Source organism: Acipenser ruthenus, chromosome 21, assembly GCF_902713425.1.
Source record: "Acipenser ruthenus chromosome 21, fAciRut3.2 maternal haplotype, whole genome shotgun sequence".
Lineage (NCBI taxonomy): Eukaryota > Metazoa > Chordata > Actinopteri > Acipenseriformes > Acipenseridae > Acipenser > Acipenser ruthenus.
This window is the reverse complement of record NC_081209.1, coordinates 6842365-6854045: the sequence shown is the minus strand read 5'-3', so window position 1 is coordinate 6854045 and position 11681 is coordinate 6842365. Positions and strand designations below refer to the sequence as shown.

Below are 11681 nucleotides of genomic sequence, written 5' to 3'. Positions count from 1 at the left end.
ACACAGTCCTCCCTCCCATGGTACCTGACCCAAGCACTCCCTCTTCTGCAGGCCACAGCCGTACAGTATCTGAGCTATTGTATAGTAGCCCATGTTCTCTGTGTTCGCTATCATTTAGATGCTTAGATCATTTCTTACCAGGGTTACTGTATTGCGTATTGTTAAAACCACTTCACATACATACCAGAGTTAGCAGAACCATTAGTTTGAATTGAATTTGAATTAAATATTTTACATCTTGTTAAATTTGTACCACTGTGATATGATTTGTATCTCAAAATTTGAATTTGTTGTCAAGTTACGTCATACCAGTGGTTCATCCTATTGTAGCTGCCTTTTCACTTGCTAGTCCATCATCTGGTAAGAGATGCTATCTGGAAGACACAGGGCTGGTTCCATTATACCACAGAAAGGAAGAACAGTAGGGACATTAAACTAGGTACATAGTATAGATACATTAAAACCAGGTTAAAGCAATGTTTTTAACAAGGATGCGATCCACTCACACACAATGTAACAGGAACAGACCCGCTATTCAAAAATGTTTATAAATATAAAGAACGGACACTAGATATTCCTAACGTTCTCTGAGCTACAACCAAATCAAATAAGTGCTTTTCCTGTTCCTCTTCGGTCTCAATCTAAATGTTTGTAAACCTCAGTGGAACACAACACATTCTGCCATTTTTCTTTTTAAAGTAAACCCAGCGCATCTGTCCTTGAGAAAACACGGGTTAAAGTAGGTCATTGACATTGCATTCTCCATGTCTTCGTTTACTCCAGATAAGCACGGAAAACTATTTTGTTTACAAAAACAAGATTTTTTTTTTTACCGCAATCACACATCATACCAGTGATCGACTGGACTAATTGTTTCCGATATATAAATATCCTCAGAAGAAACGTTCCTGGGAAATGGTGAACAATTCTTTAAATAAAACAACAACAGTTATTTTGACACAGTGCCCAGCATGACTATCACACTCGCCTTGGGCTAAGGACACTGAACTGTCGCCACTGTCAATTATCAAGCCTAATAATGGAGAGTAGAGATATTTAAATATTGTTTAAAGGCAATAAACAGATTAACTGGTTTCCAAGCGCCATCTGGTGGATATACATGTGTATGATTTCATGATTCCACAGCCTATATGCACCAAGCCTGTCGGTCGGTTGTCACATAAGCCACTCCAGGTGGTGGTAAAGTTCTTTTGCTAATATTATCTGGAAACTTCTCGAAATCATTTCAACCGGCATTAGAAGAAATCGAGTCGTTTTACATTTTAACGACGCCACAAAGTCCCAGTCTGTATTATTGAATCTGCTTCAGACGATATACAAAACTGAAAAAAAAATATTTAAATAAAATAGAACCATCGAGAAAGTGGACTAAGGTTCATGTAACATGCAAAAACCCTTTTTTTACGCGCCTGCGCGAAGAAGGTTAGTTAGACAAGGTCGTTCATGTGTGACTTTAGTTTGAGCCGTTTAGTGTACAGAGAGACGGACAGCGTACAATATTCATACTTATTAATATTATAAACAAAACAAAACAAAAAAAAATCAGATTTTTGAATATCAAGATGCACAGAGGAAGCCGTAGTAGACCATCTCCAGCTGCAAGGTAAAAATATATTAAAAGTCTAATGTTAAGTTTGTTTTTTGTTTTCACGATTCGTGGAAGGTACTGTACGCAAAAAGGCACTGATACCGACACCAGGCATTTAAATACCGGTACCCGCGTTATGTCAGAAATCTTTACATTGATGCATATAGTGTCAGTGAAATAAATGGTGTTGGGAAAGTAATTTTAATAATAATTTTAAATAGATTGTTTTACAATGAAGGACACGAGTAAGACAAAAGGTCATCGTGACACGTGAATGCGGTCTACCAAAATGTTAATGACAGTCTAGTTTGTAAATTGTAGAACGTAATTCTGTGGTACAATATATACTTGCATTCTAGAGTGCGGTACAGTAGTGGAACAGATCTGTATAGTGACGTGGTTTTAACACTGTACCCTATTTTCTCCAATATATATATATGTAACAGATATTTTAAATGAACTTTGTTTGGCATAACTACATTTTACAACTTCAAAAGCAACAGGGGCGATAGTTTTCAAACTCTATTAACATCCCCAAAAGTCGGGGAGATAGGTATAGGTATAGTCAAGTGATGGGAGATAGGTATAGTCAAGTGATGGGTATTGATACATGTATCAGATTACTTGTTTTCCATTTTAAAACGTTTACCCTTTTGGGCTGGTACTGGCAGCTGGCAGCTTACTTAACCAGACCACTCTGACACAACATTTATAAATAAAATTACTAAGCACATTATTAGCATAATCTGTGTCTGAAGGGCACACGTATTAAGACATCTGGATTTATGTTTTCCACTGTGGGCAACCTGCCACAGGACTCAGATTAACAAAGCAGGGTGCAGGATTCTAAACTATCGTAGGCTACGTTTGTACCTAGATGTTCAGCCATCCTAATTCTACAATAGCATAATACTTTATAAAGTAATTTCTCGTTTAATTCAATTGAGGTTGTATTTGTGCCGCGTGTTTAAATGGTTGATTTGTAATGCACAAAGTTAATATTTTTGACTTCTTTATTTCAGCCACCCGGCTCCGTCTCACGCTGGCCCCCCTGCACATGCTCCCCCCTTGGCGGTGGCTCCAGCCCCTCCTCAGCCGCAGCAGCCCGGGCTCATGGCACAAATGGCCACGACAGCGGCGGGTGTGGCAGTGGGGTCAGCTGTGGGGCACGTCGTGGGCAGTGCACTCACTGGGGCATTCAGCGGAGGCAGCAGCAGCGAGCCTGCAAAACCAGCCAGCACGCCCCAGGTACTGCAGCACGTCAGCCACCCAGTACCAGGAACAGCACTTTTTTTGTCTTTTTTTTTTTTGCAGACAGTCAATGAAAAGCACAGATTTTGGACTGGAACAAAACTGGACTAGTTACAAGTGGGAACAAAAACCTACAGCTATGGCCAAAAGTTTTGCATCAGCCTATAGAATTAACATGAAACTTGTTGAATAATGTTACGTTAAAATATTGAATTACATACCGCTTTGTAGTTTTCCATATAATTAATGAAAAACTGACAAATTGAAAAATGTGACATTACCGACAGTACCATACTACTATTATGGCTTCCAGTAATCATTTTGATTACATGATGTTAAATAAAATATCAAAATTATGTTCATATAGTTTTTCATTTTTATTTTCAAAGGACCAAGTCTGAGTAAAGTCAACAAAACACTCTGGGAAAGTCTGAAATAATTGACCATGTCCTCTTTCATTTATTTGGCTAAATAGGATAAGCCCTCTCGGCTCCTCATCCAATTGGACATATCGCATTGTGCAGTGTGGCTTCAGAATGAGTCCTTGGTTCCAGTGGCAATAACAAGGTCAAGCTTTTAGACTGTTGAGTGATAATTCACACAGTGTTTTTCTCCCTAGGAGCCAGCTAGACAGCCTGCCTACCAGCAGCCGGGCCCCTGTCACTTCGAGGTGAAACAGTTCTTAGACTGCGCCACCAACCAGTATGACCTGCACCTGTGTGAGGGGTTCAGCGAGGCGCTCAAACAGTGCAAGCTCTCTCATGGTAAACGCTGTGTGTCAAGTTGCTTTTTCAATCATTCACATTGTAATGGTTTAAGAGTGTTTGTGCCTGTTAGGGATACTGTCAGTCAGTCGGGACGGTTCCTTGTATAAATGTTTGGACAAACTATTGGAGGATTGCAAAATGGTCACTAGCAGCTGCATCAGTTTGCTGTTCATCTGGCAGTTACTTGACTGTGCTCTTGTAGGCATTTGGTTAACTGCCTGGAGTGTGGATCAGGTATAACAAAACTATTGGGAGACCAGACCCCCTCATAGACGCTCACACATTGTTTCTGCTTTAGTTCGCAATTCAAGCAGATGATGAACGGGGATGGAAACATGAGGCGCAATCAGTCTCCTCTGTTCCGAATCCCAGCAGGCACTGCTGAGTGGAGCTCTGATGGAACGTCACCAGCCTTCAAGTGTAAAACAGATCAGTCGGGATTCAAGCAGTCCCAAAAGGCTTGTACGTACTGTACTAAATGCAAAGGAAAGTGTGGGTTAGAGTTCATATTCAAATCAAAGATTTGACTGTTCTTTGTTGACGTGAATGGAAGTGAGGATAGTGCAGTTCATGCTGGTAACTCCCTTACTCTTTTTCTTGATCTCCTAGGTGTGTCATCGCTGGTTTAATGTGAAGTGCTTTAGAAGCTGCTTCAGGAGAAATGAAGGAAACACATATCACAAGAAACTGACAACTAGAAAACTGGACCGGAATGTCGCCATAGAGGAGGAAAAAAATGCATTATTTAAATACCAAATACTGTAATCATAGTCTTTAAATCAATGTCTTTTTTTTTGTTCAGACACAGTGCTTTTTGTGGGATTTGTATAAACAGGTTGTAAATGAAAGAGATTTTTATCCAATGAGGTCTGCAGATACATTGTGTTGTTACCTTTTCTTTTGCATCTAACTATTTCTTAGTTTAGCCGTGTTTTCTAAATCTAGGTATGATTACTTAACTATTTAAAGGCATACATTTACATTTACCAAAATAAGAACATCTTCTGTAGTAGCTATTTAAATCGACAGAAATGATTAACATTGGTTTTAATAAATGATGCTAATCCACATACAGCTACTTGTGATTTACAATTTCATTAACATATCAGTTCTTGTCCTAACATCAATTCACTATAAACAAGCAAGCATGATCCAGGGCGTTGTCCAGCTAAACACGCGCATCAGCACCTGTTTACAAGCCATGACTTCAAGTGAAAAGACAGACCTCATAATGTTGAGTCACACACACTATCCACAGCCTATGGTGATTCAGGTCAAGTCAAATATTTGTATTGCTATCTATTTGACTGATCTGTTGCATTGCAGTTTGATCCATTCCTGATTTTGCAATGAGTTTAATCAGACACCTGAGCGTGTTACCTATGCACTATGGCTAATCAAGAATGTGTTAAAACCTGGAATGGGTGAAACGGCTATGCAAAAGGAATCGTATTCCCATCACAGAGGTGAGTCTAAGTACTGGCACCCTTAATTATATCAATTCTTCTACTGTTTTCAGCAGAACTGATGCATCTAACCCCTATTAAAAGCTCTAAATATAATGGAAAGATTTCCACAATAGAGCAGGATTCAAGGTTTTAGGCTGGTGATGTAAAGACCTGACACTGGTTAGTTTATTAATAGACCCGTCTTGTGTTAAAACTCCATCTGTAGCCTAATTGTCCATTGTAGGATAAACTGCGCAACCTCCTCAGTCAGTATATAGGTATGTACTATTATTCTGCACAATTACAACTTATATGGTTCCACAATCTATATAATGCAAAAACATTTATTCACTGTTGGGAGCTAAAGTCCATATTAAGTGTGTGTGCGCTGTGCCTGTGTGTTCTTAAAGGTGTACTTGCTACCTTTCATGGCCTTTAAAACAGTCTTACACATCAAATACACACTAAAAATAGAGACTTCTTTTGGTGTGGGGTAACTCAAATAAAATGTGTTTACAATACAGCCAACAAGCCTCTGCATTTAATTAGTATACCGGTGATATAAAAAGGTCTAATGATCTGTATCCTACAATACGTCGTGTAGAGTCCCACCCCTTTAGAACGGGCGTTTTTCTTCCAGCCAATGAGCTGTTCGAAGATTTCAATAAAAATCCAACAACTTCTTTGTGTACAGTTTTCTTGTCTTTAAAACTCTGGGTGACTGTTTCTATCTTGCACATTACAATACTGTACGGACAAAACATGCCTTTTATCGATGTGGAGACCAACCTTCCTGCCAGTCAGTTTCCCGACGAGGTTGTGAAAAAGCTTTGCTCTACAGCGGCTTCAATATTAGGAAAACCCGAGGACGTGAGTACATTGAAATGCATTGAGCGCCCTTGAACTTGAATCGGATACAATTCAGTGCATGGCAAAGGGGCAGAGTTCAGTAAGATGGTCGCGTTAATGTGTTTTTCAGTGCTCACGTGTTTATACCGCTGTACACGCTTTCACTGACAGAGAGTTAACGTGACGGTGAAGGCCGGGTTGCCGATGCTGATGTCAGGGTCCATGGCTCCCTGTGTCCAGCTGGTCATTTCTTCCATCGGAGTGGTCGGGACCGCGGAGCAGAACAAGGAACACAGCGCCAAGCTCTTCCAGTTTCTCACCAAGGAGCTGGGGCTGAGTGAAGACAGGTCAGTGCGTTTAAACAGTCATGTACTCTCCTATGTATTAGTGACAGTACTTGGTGAATCCCTGTAGGACTCCCTGTGTAGTTGCGCTGCCCATCATCAGCCTGATTACTTTGGTATACAATTACAAGGAGTATTCAGTCTGTTCCATCTCAAGTTTGAAGTCAGATTCAGCATATCCGACTGATCGCTGACAGTGAAAAGTTCAAATCAGCAAAGGTAAGGGTATCAATTATCAGAGGTGTTCGGAGAAATATATATACACTCCCAGTGCGAGTCTCCATTCTAGACTTCACTTTATGATTGCTTAGAACTGCATTTAAACTGTAGCGGGGTCTGGATTAAGTTTGAATGGCAACATCCTAAAAAGCCTTTCACCTACCACAGGATTGTTTTTTTCTGCAAAAACAAAAGCGAGGAGCCCATGCTGATTGACAGCTGCTATTGAATTAAACACATTGTTTTTCTGTTTTTGCATGTTCAACAGGATTCTTCTCCGTTTCTATCCTCTGGAGGCCTGGCAGATTGGGAAGAAAGGGACTGTCATGACCTTCCTCTAGACGCTCATTTATATTGAGAAAACAACATTTATTACACAGCACCGAAATGTAGAGAACAACACGATCTGGGTACTTTCAATCACGTTACAGAATCTGTGCCTTACATGTGTTTAATAATAAAATACTGACACCTACGCTGAGATTCTGACCTTGGGAAAGTCATTTGACGGCACTGTGCTGCAGGGCACCCGATCTGTGCAATTGGCTGCCAGCAGGAGTCTGAGTCTGTATTAAAATGCAGGTGTGCACCACATTGCTGATGGAAGTGATGGCTTTGATTTGTGGCTTCAATGTAAATTGTGTTCAATCAGAACAAGGATGTGTGGAAACACAGCTGCCACAGAGAGAGTATCTACCCTGAGCCAAAAAAACCCAATCCCCTGTGTGTGTTTGATACAGCAATATGTTACACCGGATAATGTCATTTGGTGTTGTAGTTTAAACAGTTGTATTTTCATAACCCAAACCTGTATGATCGCTGTAGTGAAATCATGGTACTGTGTCTCACTATAAACCTTAAGACATGAAAATTGCGTAGTAGCTTTTTTTTTGGTACTATTTTGTGTAGTTTGTTTTAAATTGCTGACCTGCTTAGGATTTTATGATGATCACATTTTCTTAACAAGTCTTTTAAGGACACCAGAAGCATTGCATACTGGGTAATATATAACATGCACTTTCAAGTAATAGTATTTTTATTGCTGATCACAGTTCTGATCATAAATATTATTAATCAAACCAAAACACGCTGTGTCAGGGAAAAGTAGGTGTGACCCAAACTGTCTTATTCCTGGATGTTCATGTAGTTATAGATAGCAAAAAAGATAATTTCCTCTAACAATTTTCTTTGCCAAAATTGGCATCGTTGTAAAGTATAGTAGCTAGAATGGTACAACAGTATACATGCAAGCAATGTGAAATATATTCCGAACTGTTAGCTTTCAACACCACAAGAACAAAAAAAACTACATTAAAGAAACAATTGCATCTTACAAATCATTGCCAATGTTATACTTGCTTACGATTGTAAGTCGCCCTGGATAAGGGCGTCTGCTAAGAAATAAATAGTAATAATAATAATAATAATAATCAGGGGTGTAGTGGAGCCGGAGCGGGGCGGAGCGGCGCTCCGGCACTTTTTCAATCCATGTTTTTCAATTGCAAATGTTCACATTTATAAATACATATATTTAAAATATTTTCGTGTTCGAATTTTGTCTAAACACTTGTAGTAAGCATTGCCTGCGGCTCTGTGCCAGCTGTGCGAATTTGCGACAGACAGACAGCTAGCTATACGTTTAATAAAGACAAGCTGTCGGCTAAAACATCAAGTAATCTGAAAAACGATGTCACCACAATAAGCAGCACAGTTGCTGCTTTTGATTGGTCCATTATTATGCCATTAAAATATGCTGTCGTTCCAGTTTTTTTTTTTTAGCAAATCAATTTTGAAAGTGATGTTGCTGACAACCAATCAGAGAAGGAGGCGGTTCGTTCCTTGGCCGTAACTGAGGTGATGATATTAGTAACGGTATTAATAATAATAAAAAACAACTCGCAAATCAAAAATGTCTGGTCTCGGAGGTAGTAAACGAACTCGTCAAGAGACTTTGATACAATATTTTGGCAATAGTAGTAAAAAACAGAAGATCGTTTGTTGTACGGCAGAAGCAGAACCTACAGTGGAACCAGAACCTACAGCAGTTGAAGAAAAAAGCGCGGAGAAACAGCCATGGCCAAACATCTGGAGTTCTGAGGTATGGGAAGAAAAGAAACAACTTTACACTTTCCTTGACTGTGCGGATGGTAATCTGGGCTGTCGTGTTTGTAGACGTGTTTCTGCGCTGTCAGTTTTGAAAAGTCAGGGTGTTTCTCTGTCTTCTGAGTGGAAAAATTACAGTGTTGGGTACAATGGAAAAACTCGAGAGCAACAGCTACGATCTTTGAGAAAAAAGATAGCTGAACACAAGAAATCCAGCGCTCATAACAAGGCCACTGCATTGTTACAGCAGAACACAGAGGACATTATTGGGAAATGTGTTGACAGTGCAAAAAGGCGAGATCACGAAACTACCTGTAAAATATTTTCTACTGCTTACTACCTTGCAAAACAAAATCGACCCTATTCTGATCATCAGGCCTTACTGGAACTGCAAGAAATAAATGGTGTTAATGTGGGAACTGGTCTTCATTCCAGATACAGCGCCACTCAAATTATCAACCACGTTTCTGATGAAATGGTCAAAAAGGCCTGTGAGAGAATAATACACATCGATGGAAAAATTGCTGTGTTAATTGATGAATCAACAGCTCTGAATGGTTCCCCAGCACTTATTGTGCATCTCAAATGCGAGACAGACAAGACACGTGACCCTCACTTCATGTTTTTGGAGTTAGTTGAACTTTTTGATCAGTCAGCTGAGTCCATAGTGTTAGCGCTTACTAAGTGTCTTCAAAAACACGGGGTTGACCATGCATACTTACAGAAGAATCTTGTTGCATTTGCAAGTGACGGTGCAAGTGTAATGCTTGGGAAAAAATCTGGTGTGGCAAAACGAATTTCAGACATGTACCCCAACATTGTTGTCTGGCACTGTCTAAATCACAGACTCGAACTTGCAGTTGCCGATAGTGTTTCTGAGACTACTGGCATGAACCATTTTCATTCTTTCATGGACAAGCTATACTCAGTCTACAGTAGATCAGCACTAAATCAGCAAGAACTCCGAAATTGTGCGAAGGAACTGGATGCTGTCTTGAGGAAAATTGGTCGTGTACTGGATGTGAGATGGGTTTCCAGTTCGTTCAGGACTGTCTCCGCTGTGTGGGAAAGTTTTGAAGTTCTGTCGACTCATTTTAAAGCTGCCGTAAGCTCTAAGCGGACTTCTGCTGAAAGAGCGACATACAGCGGTCTACTGAAAAGGCTGTGCTCGCCAGAATTTCTCATTGACCTCGGAGTTATGTACGATGCCTTATACGAACTTTCACTGCTGTCAGAGATTCTCCAGAAACGGACTACTACATTGGTTTATGCAGATAAAATGGCACGTAGAACAGTAAGGATTTTTGAATCCATGAATGAGAATGTAGGTACAAAGACTCTTGAAGCGCAGATAGCTGCCATGGAAGGAACATTTAAATCTACAGTGCTGACGTCGAATCCCAAACATGTAAAAATAAATCATAAACAATTCCTTACCAAACTCGCCAATCATATGAAAGAACGACTTTTTACAACCACTGCATCAAATGAGAAGGTATGTTCATAAACCTTGTACAGATTTTTTTAATTTTAATAGCTAGCCTAATTGTTTGCAATTAACGAGCAGAGGGGGGCGTTAATTTCAGTTTCATGTGTAGTATAAAACTGCAACTGAGAAGTATATACAAATAAATTATAAACATCTGCACTCCTGTCAGTCTCATCGCAGGTGCATAGACTAATGTAAATATAAGAATAGAAAAACACTCCCGCACAGTATATGTATTCTGCAAAATCTCACTTTTATTATTTACTTTATTTAATCCTACTCAAAACTACAAAACGCATATATATATATATATATATATATATATATATATATATATATATATATATATATATATACACAGTTAAGGTTTCGAAAATACATTTTAGAAATGCTACCATTAATTTCAAATAGCTTATTCTTTCAGGCTTCTTCCGAGGTGAATTGCCAAAAATATGAAAGTCTTCTTTCTGAGCTCTTGGTCCTGGATCCACACCACTGGCCTGCAGAACTACCCCAGGGTTATGGCGAAAATGAAGTTGAAAGATTGTGTCGGCGCTTTCAGCTAAATGAACGTATTATCAAAAATGCATTTCGAGATTTTAAGGAGAACAACGGAAGAATTCCAGATGATTTAGCTCCACTTATTAACTGCACACGTGTGATCCCGTGCAGTACTGCTGAATGTGAAAGGGGATTCAGCCAAATGAACTTAATTATAACTGATCAGCGTTCCAAAATTTTAATCAAACATGCTTCAGCCTTAATGTTTATCAAGCTTCATGGACCCCCTTTGAGACAGTGGAATCCAAGCCCTTATGTGACCACTTGGTTGCGACACAATCATCGATCCGCAGATGACAGCCGTACACGGGTGGCAGCTCCAATTTCCAGCGACTCCCCTGACGCTCTGTGGCAGTTCCTATAGTTGACTAAAAACAACCTGTGATTGGTAAGTGCAACTTTTAATTTTCTATAGAGAGGGGAGATTTTACAGAAATTTGTTAAGTAAAATATGTGTTATATTATTATTAAAAAAACCCCGATTAAATCGCGTTAAATGGAAAGTGGGCGTAACTGTTAATACCTCGTTAACTATTTAATTGATTCTCATTGGGACCGCTCCGCTACTTTTTTTTTTACCACTACACCACTGATAATAATACTTCAGAGCTGGAGCATAAATTTCACGTTTCAAGGTATTTGACTGCAGGGCAATCTAGACTTGCATTACCTCTATAAAAAGACACACCTTGAGCACGGTAGTTGGGTTTACAGTTTTGTCAGGCAATGGCCTGGTTGAAGCAAAAGCTCAGAAAAACAACTTCCTTATTCTATTAAATCATGTTCAATAAAATACTAAATATACCCCTAAATGTCTGCGGGTTCCTCCTTACTTCACCGCTATGTGCACTTAAACCAGTTGTATTATGTGCTCAGTTTGTTAACATTCACTCTGCTGGGTACATGCGACAAGCTCTTGTGTAACTAATACACAGATTATTGACCCTGGAAAGGGTTCACATTAATTATTCACACTCCTACACTGAAGTCTGCTTCTTGCTGCATCATTTCTGTTATACCTGCAGCACAAGATTATGAAAG

General features: G+C 39.5%; 3 protein-coding genes across 3 annotated transcripts; all 3 read left to right on the top strand.

Annotated features, from left to right (window-relative positions):
* The first annotated feature begins 1212 nt into the window (after positions 1-1212).
* Positions 1213-4701, top strand: LOC117427994 (coiled-coil-helix-coiled-coil-helix domain-containing protein 10, mitochondrial-like). The gene is made up of 4 exons (XM_034901781.2): positions 1213-1624; positions 2632-2857; positions 3480-3624; positions 4237-4701. Exons 1-4 carry the CDS (start codon positions 1584-1586, stop codon positions 4254-4256), a joined length of 432 nt encoding a protein of 143 aa, XP_034757672.2. The 5' UTR covers positions 1213-1583; the 3' UTR covers positions 4257-4701.
* A 1023-nt stretch (positions 4702-5724) lies between these two features.
* LOC117428481 (D-dopachrome decarboxylase-A-like) lies at positions 5725-7358 on the top strand. The gene is made up of 3 exons (XM_034047540.3): positions 5725-5945; positions 6096-6271; positions 6756-7358. The coding sequence occupies exons 1-3, from the start codon at positions 5838-5840 to the stop codon at positions 6826-6828; spliced, it is 357 nt and encodes a 118-aa protein (XP_033903431.2). The 5' UTR covers positions 5725-5837; the 3' UTR covers positions 6829-7358.
* A 1929-nt stretch (positions 7359-9287) lies between these two features.
* Positions 9288-11220, top strand: LOC131699054 (E3 SUMO-protein ligase KIAA1586-like). Its single transcript, XM_058994640.1, has 2 exons — positions 9288-10085; positions 10504-11220. Exons 1-2 carry the CDS (start codon positions 9354-9356, stop codon positions 11002-11004), a joined length of 1233 nt encoding a protein of 410 aa, XP_058850623.1. The 5' UTR covers positions 9288-9353; the 3' UTR covers positions 11005-11220.
* The last annotated feature ends 461 nt before the right edge of the window (positions 11221-11681 follow it).